Genomic DNA, 14,951 nt, shown 5'->3' with positions numbered 1-14,951 from the left:
TGACAGTTGAAACTATGTTAACCATGACTTGTTTTAGTTGAAAAACAGAAAAGTCAGTCTGGCTATTTCCGATTTTTAATCTGAAATGATTTTTTTTTAATAAATAAAGAGAGCTCTCGATGAAACACATTTAATTCAACACTCTACAAAGGTGGTAGTCCAAAATATTGCGGTTTAAAGCCCTCCAATGATCGCAGCCTCAAAGTGGCCGGAGCACTTGCTCGGATGGAGACCAGCGGATCGGGAACGAGGACCACTTGCATTCCGGCGGCCAGTGCTGCCTCCATTCCCACCAGCGAAGACTCGAAGACGAGGCATTTGCTCGGCTCCGGGGAATCCTCGAAACGAGAGGCTGTGGCTAGGAAAACATCTGGAGCCGGCTTTCCCTCCTTGACCTCCTCGTCGGAGCCACTCAAAACCACATGATGGAAGACTTCAAATAGCCGGGAATGCCGCCGTGTCTTTATCCTGTACGAATCCCGACAACTGCCACATCCGATGGCCATGGGCACATTGAACCCATCTAGGTGCTTCAAAAGGCGCTCCACACCTGGCATTAACCGGATAAAACCCAATTTACTATGACTTTGAAGTTCGTGTTGAGCCTCGAACTCAGAGCGACTGAAGGGCAGATTGAAAGTGTTCACAATGAGTTCGGCCTGCTCGGCGTCCGGTTTTCCCATGCACCGCATCTTAACATCGAAGCTATATGTGTGACCATAGGGTTCCAGGATCTTTTGGACGCATTCAGTTCGCAGACGTTCGCTGTCTATCAGCAGGCCATCCAACTCGAAAATGCAGTGGGTGACGGGCTGAAAGGAACAGCGCCTTGAATGCGACCTAACGCCTTGATCCTCCTCCGACATATTACTATACTTTAATTTTGATTTATTTTATTTTTTTAAAGATCTAGCAATTTTGAGGGATAAATTCAGACTGCTAGTCAGCCAAATTCGAACTTGGAGCAGTTGCCAAAGGCGGGGAGGCCAAATAGCTCGGGCTTGAATTCCGTCATCGATTTGAGGACCAAACTGGCGCCCTTTCTTTGCTCCTTGGTCACTGGGACCTGGGGTATGAAGACCACCTGAGAACCAGCTGCAACACCAGCTTTTAGGCCATTCGGAGCATCCTCGAATACCAGGCACTTCTTGGGATCCGCGGGGGGGTTAAACCTCGAGGCGGCCAGAAGGAAGATGTCCGGCTGGGGTTTTCCCCTGCCAATTCCCAATCTAGGATCATCTCCACAGACGACGTGATGAAAGGCCAGCATAATATCCTTGTGTGGCTTGGCCTTCCGCTTGAAAAGTTCCCTCGCCGAACTTGTGGCAATGCAGAAGGGTATGCGGTATTCGTGCAAGTGGAGAACTAAGTCCAGAACACCTGGAAGCAGCGGCACATTTTCCATTTTTTTAAAGGTACTTGATTCGAATGTTTTGGCGAACTCCTCTTTCGTTATTGGCAAATTCAATTCCCTCACGATGACGTCAGAAAAAGAATCCAATGGCATTCCCAAATGGCGAGCCTGATCGGCATGGGTATAAGTTTTGCCATAAGGAGCTAAAATCTCTTGGATGGTTTTTAGATAGATTACTTCGCTATCTGAAAAGAGGAATAAATATGTGATAGTTACGGATAGGCTGTAATACGATTTAGTGAATAGAATTGGCTTTAATTATTATAATAGTATTATGATTTAAGTGATTTATGATTTTAAAGTTAAGGAATGACAATACCTATCAAGGTTCCATCGCAATCGAAGATGACGTGGGTGACGGGACAATAACATTTTCTAGAAGGCATTTTTAAGCTGGTCTATTTAGTTGGTCTCTTTGGACACCCCTTCTTCTCACAACATGCTTATCAATTTGGTTGGTTAATTTTGAAGAATATAATTTGTTTTATAATCCAAAAACCAAGTCCGAAATTTTGTCATTTAAGTAAAATATGTTGACAGCGTATGGACAGGTCGTCATGTTGACAACCATCATTTATTTTCTTTTTTAGATAAGAACAAGTTTCTTTAAATACGATTTGCTTAAGCTGGAGCGTTCGCATTTGACTATCGTTTTCTTCTGCGTCTTTTCTGGATTCCTGGCACTTTTATATATTTAGCCAAGTCTAATGCATGCGGTGCACGCTTTTCGGCCAAGATCCCGCTGCCGTTCGCATGTTGTTACAAAGTTGCGTAATTGATTAAGCAGTTGGCAGCCAGGCCGCAAGAGACGTTTTCAGCAACGCGTCGCCGAAACTTTGGCTTTGGCCAATACGTGCCACAAAATTCGAATGGCGAATGGGTGGTGCAGGCAGCCTGTGGCAATGTGGGCAAAAGTTTCTGCGGCGGGTTGAGTGGGCGCGGTGTGTCAAAGGTGAATGCGTCGCGATGCTTGATTTTGGGACGGGTTTAATAGCCAAACGTACCGGGGCTTCATAAAACGAGTTAACGAAAATGTTTGTGCAGTTTGAAGACTTTGGGAGAACGTTGACAATGGAAATTTACATGATAAAATATTAAAAACACCTGCATATTTGTTTGGAAGAAATTTGTGCGAAATTCAGAAAAACAATAATCTAATCAAAAGTTAAACGTCTTTTTATTCTTTTATAAAAAACATTTTTAATAACGTAAGCGTAAATAAATTTAATAGACTAACGCTAACCCATTAAATTATTTAATAAAATAAATAGTTATTTTTAATATATTTTTTTATTTCTATATCCAAATTCTGCATGCCATTAATGTTGACAACAGTTTTTAAGGCATATCCTAGATTATTATTATATCTCATAACAATACAACCTACTTTATCATATTTCTGGCCATTTTAATTGCTGCTAAGTAATGAAATACCCCAACTATCTTCATAAATCCAAAAACTTAACCCGAGTGCACCATTGTCTATCCACCGAAGTGGGCAATTTTATTACCTTTTATTGGCAACGTTGCTTCAGTTTCACTCGAACCCATTGACCGTAATGCATTAATGTCCTGTGGCCGCCAAAATCGAGCCAGAAGTTGGTTCGATGGCTGCTTGGATGGCTGAATGGCTAACTGGCTCGCTGAGCTTGCATATTTTATGACCAAGTCCAACTTTAATTGGAACAATACCAATAAATGCCAAATGCAGATGGCCAACAGGGAGAGCCAAAAAGTTTGATGTGCATTGACCGGGATATCGAAAGACCCACCAACCGAATCGCAATCCGCATCGGTGGAAATCAGCTCAAGGGGACGCATTTGGTCACACACAGATACACACAAACACACACACACACACACACACACACACACAGGCACAGCGACCGCAAGGATAACAACGGCTTTTGGCCGCCATCGCTGCAAGTTTGCGGTTTTTGAGGGAATGAAATGCAGACAGACCGGTTAACAATTCAATGAACGCAATTACGCCCAGATTTCAGGTGGCAGGTGGAGAACGGCGTTGCCACGACAGCGATTAGAGACGACGCGTTTAAATTAAACGCTTACAACATATTGTTGTTGGACAACGAAGTGGGAATTCCCCTTACCAAGCGAAAAAAAGAGAGCAAATAAATGCAGTACCGAACATAAGTTACTTCGTGCACCGCCAATAAATTTGGCGCCCAACAGTATGCAATGTTTGGCGCCTTTTTTATTCTGTATTGTAGGGGAATAAAATATAGGGAAAATAAAATTAATAACAATGTTCCTTTAATTCAAATATTATAATTCAAAAGTTTAATATAAAAAAAAAATTTTAAGTAAGGAAACAGTATCTTTAAAATGTAAGGCAAAAAGAAAGTCAGCCAAAATACCCTTTAACTCAAAGAGTACTAGGTATAAAAAAGGTAAAAAAACTAAAACGTTTGGACATAAATGCTGGCGTACCCAAAATGGCTAGATGCATAATTTATGCACACAATTCGTCACTGCATTCGAATGTCCTGTTCCTCGAGTCCTGTTCTCATTTGGCTGCCACAACAGCTGACGCACAAAGTCCTGCAAACTGTTCGTCCTCCGGCCAACCGTCCGATTAATTAAAAGGCATTTTATTGACTGGGAGGGGGGTTGTGCTTAAATGGGCGATGTGTGTGTGGAATAGGCCACTTTTATCGCCAGTACCTTCATGATGCTGACAGCAAATTGCTTTGGCTGATTTGGCATTTTCCATTGAGTCAATAAGAAATGAAATGCGGTTGAATGAGCTTGCAGCATGGGAAAGGTGTGAAGAGGATTTCAAACAAAGTAAAGTCAATTTCAGCAAAACAGAAATAAGGATTCTTAATAGAGAAAATAGAGTAGCAGAACTGAATATCGATAATGTTTTGTAGAAACAATACATTGTTAAAGTAAGTAAGTTTAATATCAATAAACTCTTTTTAAAATAATTAGTATAATTGTTTAGATTAGTTTTCTACATAATCTATTTAATTTTTTTACTTCAATTTAACTTCAAAAGAGGAATATACTTTGTCTTGAATAGCGACTCGAAACAGCCCTTTCAGCAGACTGCCAAAAAGAGAAGGACCAAACCCTAAGGCCACCGCTTGGAATACCAAATTGAATAAATAGTATACGATATAATCTCCAAAGAGTAACCCAATAGCTGGCGGGCAAGCCGCAGAAACTGCAAGACGGTCATCCTTTGGCACTCAATAAATGTTATCCATCTATGTGCAGAGCAGGCTCAAATGTCAGTCACATATTCCCTCAATCATCACGACGCCCTCTGGAGCGATTTCCCAAAGGGTCTCCAGTGCAACAATATCAAGGAAAGGGGAATGCGGGGATAAACATGGGCACAAAGTCCAATTTGTTTGTAATGGCATTACTTTGTTTACAAAACAAATTTTGTATGCATAGCGAGTAGTCGTCGTTGGGAGAAAAGAGGTGAACTGCAAAACCCAACTCGAATGCCGCGGGTGGTGCTGTCGCAGTCTGGGAAAACTGGAAAACAAAAATAGAAAGGCGGACTAATAAAATATAGACAGAGATATATACAATGTATATGTTTGTACAGCTTCTAAAAATCATTGTACCATAAAATTTCCCCAATGGACGCTCGGAGTTTTCGGTTTGCAAGGACTCTCCACTCTGCCTTTTCGCTGTTTAATTTTACAATTGTCCTTTTTCTTTATTCCTGTCCAGGGAATGAGATGAGTGGGTGGTTCACGTTTATCTATGCGCATCCGTTCCAAGTGCGGTTTTGTGATTTATGCTTCTTTCCGTTGGCCAACATTTGTTTTGCTCACCAAGGCCGAGCAAACAGAGGAGTTCTCGAGCCAAATAACCTTGTATAGTATCGATTAAATCCGAATATAGTTTCTTAAGGTGTCACAATTTAAAAGCTAATGTAATAGACATAATATATATTTCTTTCAGTGTTTTTTTACGGAATTAAAGAAGAATTTTATTTTTAATCATTAAGAATCTTATTATTTTTGATGAACTAAATTCAAACCTTTTAAGGCGATCCAGGCATAGCTGTAAAACTTTTGTAGTTTTCAATCAATAGGTTAAGCTTTTTTAATTTGTGCTTTATATTTCTGCCATTTACATATCAACACAAATAAATCCAATTTAGGTATCTGCAGGACACGACTCCTGGGGCACTTTACTCATGTCACTTATAACCAGACCAGCCTTTTGACCAAAGTGCTGGGCCATATAAACTATTTCCGAAGGAGGTAGTCGTTTTCGGGTCTGGATGACGGCCCAATCTAAAGAATAGAAAACATAATATCAATAGTAAAATTATCTAGTCTGTATATACAAAACACCACTCACGAAAGCTAAAAATGTTGCTGGCATCGAAGCACATAAAGCGTATGGCAAAGTTAACATAGTCCGTATCCAGTACATAAATTTGAACCCCCTCAGGAAATGCTACAAAATATGCATACTTTATATTCTTCTCAATTAGTTATTGCAATTTCGCTTACCTGTATTTCTTGTGCCCAAAATATACCTTCCCATATTTTCCTCTATTTTTATTATTTCCGCATTTCTTACCTTTATTGTGCCGGTTCTGTGGAATGGATTTCGATATCATTGCTTGGATAAGTTTAATATTTTCTTACTGAGAGTTCAGTTCACGGGCAGTCACATGATATTTATCCGCGGCGTCCTCTACGAATTCCGTCGACTGACATTTTGGCACTCGCAATGAGAGAGGAGGATAAATGGAGTGTGTGTACCACTTTCCTTCAAATCGATTCATATCCAAGTCTCCAACTGCAGTCATATTATCGGGACAGGGTCCGTGGAAGGCCCTCATGGCCAATGAAAATTGGAGTTCGAGTACTACAAAGCTTTTAAATAAATAATGCTGTGGCTTTAAATTTATTTTATTTCTTAATAAATTCTTACGCGAAGAACTTCCACTTGTTCATGCTGAAAAAGTTCAAGTAGAAATGAAAACAAAATCATTTAGTCAGGCTAAATTAAATGGTTTTAAACAGACTAATCAAGATTTTCCGGGGCATCTTTACAGTTAAATTGGTTGAATTAAATAATACATTTATTACAGCATAACACTTGAAAAAATTATAATGATTTTATTACAACTTCTTTTTTATATAGCAAAGTCAATAAATATATTTAATAACTCGATCGACTATTTTAATTGTTCGCATTAACAACTAATAAAACTGATACATAATAGAACATTTACCTATCGATATATGTACACTTGAAAAATAGCAGTATTAGTAACTTAAGAAGTTCATAAAAATGTCGTAGAGACGCTCGTAGAAGCGTCGCATCCATTCTCATGCCTTTTCGATGGCATTTGGCACCACAGTGGTGACGAAGTCATCCAGATCGATCTCATCACCTCCAGCCAACTCAGTGCCATTGCCCTCCAGTTGGGGGCAGTTCTTCTGAAGAGTATCGATGAGGAAGGCCTGCGATATCTTATTTTCGTCCAAGATCTTTTTGGCCGCTTCAATGGTCTCCACCGAAGGTTCACGCTGACGAGTTAAGATCCAAACGACCTCTGCAATTACAAAACTAATTATCATTCTGCCGCAAATGGTTGTACACCCAAGTTAGTTATGACACCGCTTGCATATCAACATCTCGAGTAGACTTCCTCGTTAACTTACTGAAATTTGCCAAGGGCGTTAGGCTAGTGCAACTGTAGACGACGGCATATGATTCATAGTCGGTGCCCAAAACCAAGTAGTTGGCCTTCGTTAACGACTCTAAATGAAGTGGATAAATAAACAAAATGAGTGCAAGAAATCATATTAAGTACGGAATTACTCACGGCCGGGATAGAATGCCACCGCCAATTGACCAGGTGCGATGAGCTTGGCCTTACCAGTCACATTCGACGGCAGTCCAGTGCTGTTTTGATTGGATTTGATCAGATTGATTGATTACAATTACAAGTATGTCACTCACAATCGATTGATAGCCGCATTCACCACAGACACGGTGCTGTTGTCTATGAGACCATAGTTGGCGTATATGCACTTCTTTCCGATCTCAAAGGCGAATGGATATTTGGAGTACTCGTACCAGACACCCAGGTACTAACAACAGTTAAAAATAATAAATAAGTCATATTAATTTTCGGCTTCCGAATGTTATTACAACATTACGTGAGTTTAAACCGATGTTCGTGTATAAATGTAATACAAAGTGCCACTCTGAAGTGTTCATTAGTAAGCTCTCTTAACTTAAGGAAGCTCCATGTGATATGATTCACCCTTATCAACACTTTAAAAAGATTGATAACATAAAAATACTTTTAATTAAAAAACTAAAGTGGGATTAGTTGTTATAAACAAAATAGTTTTCACCCAGACAAAACAATTTATATTTATTTGATAAGAAGGAATTGATTAAAATTTGGTACCTAAAAATTTTAATGAATTCACCGAATCAACAAAACAATATTCGATTAGGGTAAACATGTTTATCTTATCTTGATTTTGTAAGGGCAAGGTCTTTCAAGAAAGTTCCATGCAAAATAAGTGATTTATAACAGGCATACATTTACATAATTTATTGGTTACTTCTTGAAAATGAGATCATTTGAAGAGTTATTGACTGGGTTATTGACATTTGTTTGTTTGCAGTTCATACTTTTTAACTCTTTAACAAGACTTATATAGGGTATGAAATTAAGTTCATTGATTGAAACCAATTCGATCGCTTAAACTTAAGACTCACCGCCTCCACATCGAAGGTGTCCACAACTTTGACATCCGGACACTTTCCGGGGAATGGAAGTTGAGCACTTCCCAGCCAAACTCCATTAACCATTAGCAAAATAAGCAGCCACAAACTGTAACGATAGTAAAGTGAATTGTAAAAAAGGTTTACTCTAGAATTATTAAGTAGCGAACCTCGACCGGTGATTCATTGTAGAGGATAGCTTAGTGATACGATTGCACTGAGTTTCTGTTCTACTTCTGGCTTAGAACTGAGGTTCGAATGCAGCTGCCTTGTATCTTTTATATGCGAAATGAGGGAGCTTTGTTTTGCAAACGAGCTTTTTTCAATGCGCCGTCGCAATGTAAGTAAAAACAATAGTTTGTGTTGTAAACAAAAGTGAAATGCAGACGATCTGGATGAAAGTTCGCAATGATGGGGTGATAATGGGGAGAGGGGTCTATAAATTTCTGTCTGGCTGTGATCTCGTTACACTCCCTAAGCTCACATAGAAACCAAACTGATAGCATTGTTTTCTTTACATAATTTCAGTATGCACATCGCGATAATCGCTATCGATAAGGGCTTCCGCATTATAAGCGGAACGATTTGAATTGCTTTTTAGAGTGAGATTGCGTGAATTAGTTCAATGTCCTGATGATGGCGAATACAAATGGAGCGGACATTGAGTAGAGAGTATGCGGGGTGAATATTAAATGAAGAATGCAAAGTATATTTGTTGTTATCAGCTCAGCAATTTATATTTGCTTGTCTATTTGTTGTATGATCTTTGCCCATGGTGATATTGTTCTTTATGATCTATAAATTAGCAGACTATCATAATGCTTAACTTTGCGAAGAATCTGCTTATTACAAATCCACAAATGGCATCAACTTCCTGGCTGGCAAAAAAGGCCTGGAATTAAAGCAGTCACTTATTATTATACTGCTACTCTGCACTCTTGGAATTTTTACAACATTTCTTTAAATTTCTCAATTCGACTGACATTTTGCGCCTTTCAATAATAGAGGATAATATAGATTACAGTAATTTAGGGAAAAAGCTCTACATTTTCATAAAATCGTTTCGTTTTTATTTCTCACTGTTACATAAAAGAAAATTTAAGTATACATTTTTGTACATTTGAATAACTGAAGTTTTAGGAACTTAGTAACTTAAAAAGAACATAAAAATGTCGTAGAGACGCTCATTCTCATGCCTTTTCGATGGTATTTGGCAACACAGTGGCCACGAAGTCATCAATTGACATGTCCCTACAGTTTGGGGCAATCCTTCTGAAGAGTGTCGACGAGGAATGCCTGCGATATCTTATTCTCTTCCAAGATCTTTTTGGCCACATCAATGGTCTCCGTTGAAGGTTCACGCTGACGAGTTAAGATCCAAGCGAACTCTGGAATTACAAAACAAATTATCATTCCGTCGCAAATGACATTATCAGGAAACTTCCTCATTAACTTACTGAAATTAGCCAACGGCGTTAGATTAGAGCAACTATAGACAACGGCATATGATTTATAGTCGGTGCCCAAAACCAAGTAGTTGGCCTTCGTTAGGGACTCTAAAATGAATTGGATAAAAAAACAAAATAAATGCTAGAAATCATATAAAGATTGGAATTACTCACGGCCGGGATAGAATGCCACTGCCAATTGACCAGGACCGAGGAGCTTGGCCGTTCCAGTCACATTCGATGGTTGTTCGGTGCTGTTTTGATTGGGTTTGATCAAATTGATTAGCTATAATATGTGTTTACTCACATTTTCATTGATTCCGGAATTCAACACAGACACAGTGCTACTGTCTACAATACTATAGTTGGCGTAGATGCACTTCTGACCAATCTCAAAGGAAAATGGATATTTGGAGTACTCATACCAGATACCCGTGTACTAACAAAAGTGGAAAAAATATATAATTTACATATACGAGTATTTCCATAATTGAGATATTACATATTACTTTATAAAGTAAGGTAAATTACTTATGCAACAAAGTGACAGTTGAAGTGATCACTTAATTTATAAGCTGTCTTAACTTAAGTAAGTTGCTTGATTCCCATTAGTAGCTTTAAATTCAATGATTAAACGATTAATTTTAATTGAAAAATTAAAGTGGGATTAGATATTATAAAATAGTGTTCACCATGACATTTACAAATTTTATTTATTAGATAAGAAAATTGGATTAGATATTATAACAAAAAAATTAAATGAATTTACCAAATCAAAAAAAAATATTCAATTAGGGTCAATATTTTATCTGATTTTAAATTTCAAAGAGATTAAGTATTTTAAACATATACCAACCAAATTCAGTTCAATATAAATGACATATATCTTCTTTGTTATAAATTATAAATTTGACTGTTACTAATATATTTTAAAAAGAAGCGGCTTGCAAAATTAAATTGAGTAAATTGACTCACCGCCTCCACATCGAAGGTGTCCACTACTTTGACATCCGGACACTTTCCGGGGAATGGGAGTTGGGCACTTCCCAGCCAAACTCCATTAACGACCAGCAATATGAGCAGCCACAAACTAACGATAGTAAAGTGAATTGTAAATAAGGTATTTGTTAAAATTGTTTAGTAGTGCAAACCTCGACCGGTGATTCATTGTAGAGGATAGCTTAGTGAACTTAGTTTCTGTTCTACTTTTGTCTTAAAACTGATGTTCAAACGCTACTACCTGGTATCTTTTATATGCGAACCCAGGGAGCTTTGTTTTCAGAAAATGAGCTTTTATTCAGTGCGCAGACGCAAAGTAAACATAAACAATAATTTTATGGTTAACGAAAGTGATGATCTGGATGAAAGTTAGAAATTTAGAGCTTATAACAGTCCGTCTGGCAGAGTTCTTGTTACACTAGCAAAGCACAAATAGAAAGATAATCTGATAGCGTTGTTTTTTATACTGAGAGAGTGACTAGTTTACATATATAGTACGGTTATTTAAAAGCGATTAATCTGGATGATTTTTAAATGAGGAATACAAAAAGTGTATCAATATAATCTTTTTATCTGAAAAATGGGTCAAAAAATATGCGTAATTTATATTAGTTTAGTCATTAAAAAATGTATATCTTCATAAATTTATCTTAAATATTTAAAATAATTTAAATATGTTTTCTGCATTTATGTTTTAAAATAAACAAATATAGTTTTTCTTATCATCCACTCAAAGCAAAGCTTTTTCCATCATGTGGATTGTATTTGTGACGCCATCTATTAACATTGTTGCCAGCGCCATCTGTTGAGCGCTTTGCCCGTTGCTTGTGAAAATAAGGTAAAATGTTCGTATATTTGAGGTTCCTTCAGCTCTTATCCTTTATCTCGTACTCAACCTGGACAGGAAAATTGTTGACAGTGGCGAGATTTCTTCGGTTTTTCTCTTTTTGCAGATGTGAGACAGGGAAATTGCGTTTCCCCATATATTATTAAATTAATTAAATGTAAACCACAAATTGAGTTAAATGTGCAAAAATGCCCGCAGGACGAACGCTGAAGCGTCTGTTTGGACGAAGGGGCTTTGAGGTAAGGAGAGGTTTTCCAGGTGATGTATGTATGTTTCGGCTAGGGTAGATTGAATAGTGCCATTGGAGTTACTAAACCTTTATCAAAATTCAATAAAATATTATTTTTCTATAGCTTTTAGTTATATTTTATGGGTAAAATTAAAAATACATTTTTTTTCAATAATTAATGCATACCTTTTTGGTATTCATTGGTATCTACCCTCGTTGAAGTACTCTTATTTTTATACATATGCGGCTAGCGCAGATTATGAATGGCCAGGCAACTATTCGGGTATGGGAACTTATAGCGCATTGCCCCATGAAAGGATTGTGCCTGCCCCATTCGGATGGATGGATGGCCTCCGCTCGGATTTGGCTGCCACTGTTTGCTGCATGCAGCGTGTAGTAATTAAATTTAAAATATGTACACATTTGCCGGACATCTGAGCTTAAAAACAGGTGCAATGCTTGAGGGTTTGGCCGTGGAGTGGGGTCCAGGGATAATTCGATCAAAGGCAACCGTAAGCCTGCAGCTGCGAGTGGACAGATGAGAGCCGGCTGGCTATTACAGGCCATAAGTGCAGTTTTCGGCATGAATCCACTGCCGAAGACAGGGGCGTACTTCCCACAGGGGCATACTATTTATAAAAGTCTACTTTAATTAAGCTTTAATTTCATTATATTATTAAATTACTAATTTGATTAATATTTGGGTTGAGTGCTTAGTATTTCCTGCTGTTGATCCCCATCGGCACCGGTCACTGTGGTGCATTTCTGCGGTTCAAAGTGCATTGACAATTGCAGCTGAGTGCGTGATTAACAGACAATCGTGGAATTTGAAAAATAAAATTTAATATCTATACAAAGAAAGAACTTAATTATATTTTATTATATTAATATTTACATTACTATACGAATAATTTTGACATGAAAACCCTTCCCAAAAATATTTAAGTGAATTGTAAGGAGGCAAGAAAAATAGTATTGTTACCCCGAAAGAAACCAAATAAATATTTTATAAAATATGTATGAAATTTAAAGATCTTGAAAATGGTAAAGGAGAAGACAAGGATTAATCCATAATCAGCTATTTTTGATATCCCAATAGATCGTGTCACGTTGTGATCTCAAAAATCCCTGCCCTGCCCACAATTCAATCACTTTGCCATTTTAAGTGCTCGAATATTTTGTGGTTATTCATTCGCTTTATGGGCATTTTGTTGAATGTAATTTGATTTAAACAGAATCTGGCCCGATATATAAAAATCAGTGCAGTGCCACAGGATATGGGGAAATATGTATGCATATATAGAGCACGCGTGTGGCTATTTAATTAAGTGGCTACCTTTAAAGCCAGCCGCCGGAATTGAATTAATTTTGATTATTGTTGCAGTTCGGCTGGGTTCAGATTCCGTTTCGTTGCAATCAACAGTTGACATAAAAAAGGAGTCCCATTCCCCGAAGGGGATCACACTAAACTGTCGGCTAAATAACATCCAGGCGAGGACAGCTGGAGCAGCAACATCAAGTGGGTGGAGACACACTCCGGCGACCTTTAACCCGGGCATGGGAGTTGCGAGAAGGGGGCTGCAGGGGCTGGGTGTTCCCCACCGAATGCGTGGGAATTGCAAAACATGACGCAATTTGTGCTCGCTTTTGTTGCTTGTCCCTTTTGCATGCCATTCTCCTAGGATATTACCAACTGCTCGTGTTCTCCTACACACGCAATGGGCCATATATTAGGATGGATCCAGGGGGTTGGGAGGTGCTGGGAAAGTACTGCCATTAAGCAGAGATATGGCCAAGAAGTTCCGGAAAAACACTGCTGCTCTGGGAAATAACTCAAAAGGAATAATTGGTTCGGAATTGAAACTTAAGTCCCCAAGGCTTGTAATCTGTACTCCATGGCATTATCTCTTCAGTAAGATATTGTTGCTAAGATTAGTTAGACTGTTATAATTTAATTGTATTAAATAAGTAAATCAATAATCGAGTCTAGTCTCGGAAAAAATTCAAAAATAAATAATTGATTCAGAATCCAAACTTAAACTTACTTATAACCAAACCATCACCTATTAAATAATTCTGAATATTACGATTAAAGTTTATCAAAAAAAAAGTGTCTTTAATTTAAATCAAATTTACTATTTTATAAAATAAATTTTTGTAAGTAAAAAAAGCTGTCAAATATTTTCAATCTTAAACTGTTAATTTTGTAAATGCCTAACTAGTTACTAAAATAAATGTTTGTAAGTACAAGTGTTCAATAAGTATGTGTTCCACTTTGTTGCAACAAAAGGTTTTACATTTATCTTTCCCCTTTTGATCTCTTTTCATTTTCTTTTACCGAATGCTCTCCTAATCTTTATATCCAATATAACACCCACCTGATCACCTGCCACGCCATAAAAGCAAACCATTCACACAGCCATATCCCAAGTTTTTCCACCTTATTTTGATGTTGCAATCTTGGACAAATTTATTTATTTAGCACATTGTTTTTCGCATCTCTCCTTTGGGCATCAGTTGTGCTCCCGACTTACAAAAAAAAAAATAAATATGGGAAAACGCGGAAAAGTCTGGCACACAAGAAAGCTAACATTAAGAACAATAACAATAACAACTCGTGTCAGACAACAAAGGAAAGGGGAGTGGATACGAAAAAGGACCAACTCTCGAAAGTATTTTGATTTGTGAAATGCTCGTAAGTATTGTCGTTTTTGGCGCTGGCGCTGGTAGCAATTTCTTAAATTTTTTATAGCGCATAACCTGTCTGGCACACATGTGCAACCTCCCCCTGGAAAATCCCTTCCAAAGCAAACCAAACCAAACCAAACCGAACTGAACCCACCCACAAACGCAGTTCGCTGGAAGGCTGAAAGTCGCAGGACGAAGACGTTGGGCGCTTGTTGGCAACGCTTATTGCATTATCCTCCTCGGCTGGAGTCAGTCAGCCCGGATAGATGTCGGTCTATCTGGGGGCAGGGGGTGGTAGTCGGAGGGGGGCTGTTCGGGAAGATATATCCGCGCCAACTGCCGCAGCTGATGCCACTTTTGGCTCGTGGCAGCCGCGGGCTGTTTGCTGTTTGTTGTTATCCTGGTTATGGCTGGAGCACAACGGCCAACAAAATCATATTCCTTCGAGGATACAACGAATACTTGCTACACTCCCCAAAGAGATCGCTCAGAGCAAAGACCTTTGGTTTTAGTAACTACCAAACAAAGTTAGCATATGTTTTATTATTTACAAAATAAGAAGAAAAACACCCAGCG

General features: G+C 38.2%; 5 protein-coding genes across 5 annotated transcripts; all 5 read right to left on the bottom strand.

Annotated features, from left to right (window-relative positions):
• Nucleotides 1-114: 114 nt before the first annotated feature.
• LOC123037754 (probable pseudouridine-5'-phosphatase) lies at nt 115-917 on the bottom strand. The gene has a single exon (XM_044460060.1). The coding sequence runs from the start codon at nt 864-866 to the stop codon at nt 144-146; it is 723 nt and encodes a 240-aa protein (XP_044315995.1). The 5' UTR covers nt 867-917; the 3' UTR covers nt 115-143.
• Nucleotides 878-1,932, bottom strand: LOC123037753 (pseudouridine-5'-phosphatase). Its single transcript, XM_044460059.1, has 2 exons — nt 1,734-1,932; nt 878-1,599 (listed from the first exon to the last, which is right to left on the bottom strand). Exons 1-2 carry the CDS (start codon nt 1,798-1,800, stop codon nt 944-946), a joined length of 723 nt encoding a protein of 240 aa, XP_044315994.1. The 5' UTR covers nt 1,801-1,932; the 3' UTR covers nt 878-943.
• Nucleotides 1,933-5,531: 3,599 nt separating this feature from the next.
• On the bottom strand, nt 5,532-6,373 carry LOC108038666 (apolipoprotein D). Its single transcript, XM_044460218.1, has 5 exons — nt 6,347-6,373; nt 6,058-6,288; nt 5,920-6,005; nt 5,765-5,863; nt 5,532-5,697 (listed from the first exon to the last, which is right to left on the bottom strand). The coding sequence occupies exons 1-5, from the start codon at nt 6,367-6,369 to the stop codon at nt 5,558-5,560; spliced, it is 579 nt and encodes a 192-aa protein (XP_044316153.1). The 5' UTR covers nt 6,370-6,373; the 3' UTR covers nt 5,532-5,557.
• A 199-nt stretch (nt 6,374-6,572) lies between these two features.
• Nucleotides 6,573-8,397, bottom strand: LOC108038664 (apolipoprotein D-like). Its single transcript, XM_044459785.1, has 6 exons — nt 8,335-8,397; nt 8,159-8,273; nt 7,385-7,515; nt 7,248-7,327; nt 7,084-7,182; nt 6,573-6,974 (listed from the first exon to the last, which is right to left on the bottom strand). Exons 1-6 carry the CDS (start codon nt 8,349-8,351, stop codon nt 6,748-6,750), a joined length of 669 nt encoding a protein of 222 aa, XP_044315720.1. The 5' UTR covers nt 8,352-8,397; the 3' UTR covers nt 6,573-6,747.
• Nucleotides 8,398-9,207: 810 nt separating this feature from the next.
• Nucleotides 9,208-10,820, bottom strand: LOC108038665 (apolipoprotein D). The gene is given in 7 exon segments (XM_044459784.1): nt 9,208-9,351; nt 9,353-9,412; nt 9,414-9,552; nt 9,622-9,720; nt 9,787-10,051; nt 10,588-10,702; nt 10,764-10,820. Coding segments are annotated over 7 exon segments (738 nt in total). The 5' UTR covers nt 10,781-10,820; the 3' UTR covers nt 9,208-9,308.
• Between the last annotated feature and the right edge of the window lie 4,131 nt (nt 10,821-14,951).

The sequence above is a fragment of the Drosophila rhopaloa genome, unplaced genomic scaffold (assembly GCF_018152115.1).
Source record: "Drosophila rhopaloa isolate 14029-0021.01 unplaced genomic scaffold, ASM1815211v1 contig_2, whole genome shotgun sequence".
Lineage (NCBI taxonomy): Eukaryota > Metazoa > Arthropoda > Insecta > Diptera > Drosophilidae > Drosophila > Drosophila rhopaloa.
The sequence above is the reverse complement of the archived record's forward strand: the minus strand, read 5'-3'. Positions and strand labels throughout refer to the sequence as shown.

What these genes read in the sequence shown, in the direction of transcription:
- LOC123037753 (XM_044460059.1), bottom strand. Translation starts at nt 1,800, where the DNA reads ATGCCTTCTAGAAAATGTTATTGTCCCGTCACCCACGTCATCTTCGAT. An exon ending in TTGCGATGGAACCTTGATAG is followed by an intron (nt 1,600 to 1,733) that starts GTATTGTCATTC and finishes TCCTCTTTTCAG; the next exon opens with ATAGCGAAGTAATCTATCTA.
- LOC108038664 (XM_044459785.1), bottom strand. An exon ending in ACACCTTCGATGTGGAGGCG is followed by an intron (nt 7,516 to 8,158) that starts GTGAGTCTTAAG and finishes AACTGTTGTTAG; the next exon opens with TACCTGGGTGTCTGGTACGA. An exon ending in AATGCGGCTATCAATCGATT is followed by an intron (nt 7,328 to 7,384) that starts GTGAGTGACATA and finishes CAATCAAAACAG; the next exon opens with CACTGGACTGCCGTCGAATG.
- LOC123037754 (XM_044460060.1), bottom strand. Translation starts at nt 866, where the DNA reads ATGTCGGAGGAGGATCAAGGCGTTAGGTCGCATTCAAGGCGCTGTTCC.
- LOC108038666 (XM_044460218.1), bottom strand. Translation starts at nt 6,369, where the DNA reads ATGAACAAGTGGAAGTTCTTCGC. An exon ending in AACAAGTGGAAGTTCTTCGC is followed by an intron (nt 6,289 to 6,346) that starts GTAAGAATTTAT and finishes TTTATTTAAAAG; the next exon opens with CTTTGTAGTACTCGAACTCC. An exon ending in GCCCGTGAACTGAACTCTCA is followed by an intron (nt 6,006 to 6,057) that starts GTAAGAAAATAT and finishes TCCATTCCACAG; the next exon opens with AACCGGCACAATAAAGGTAA.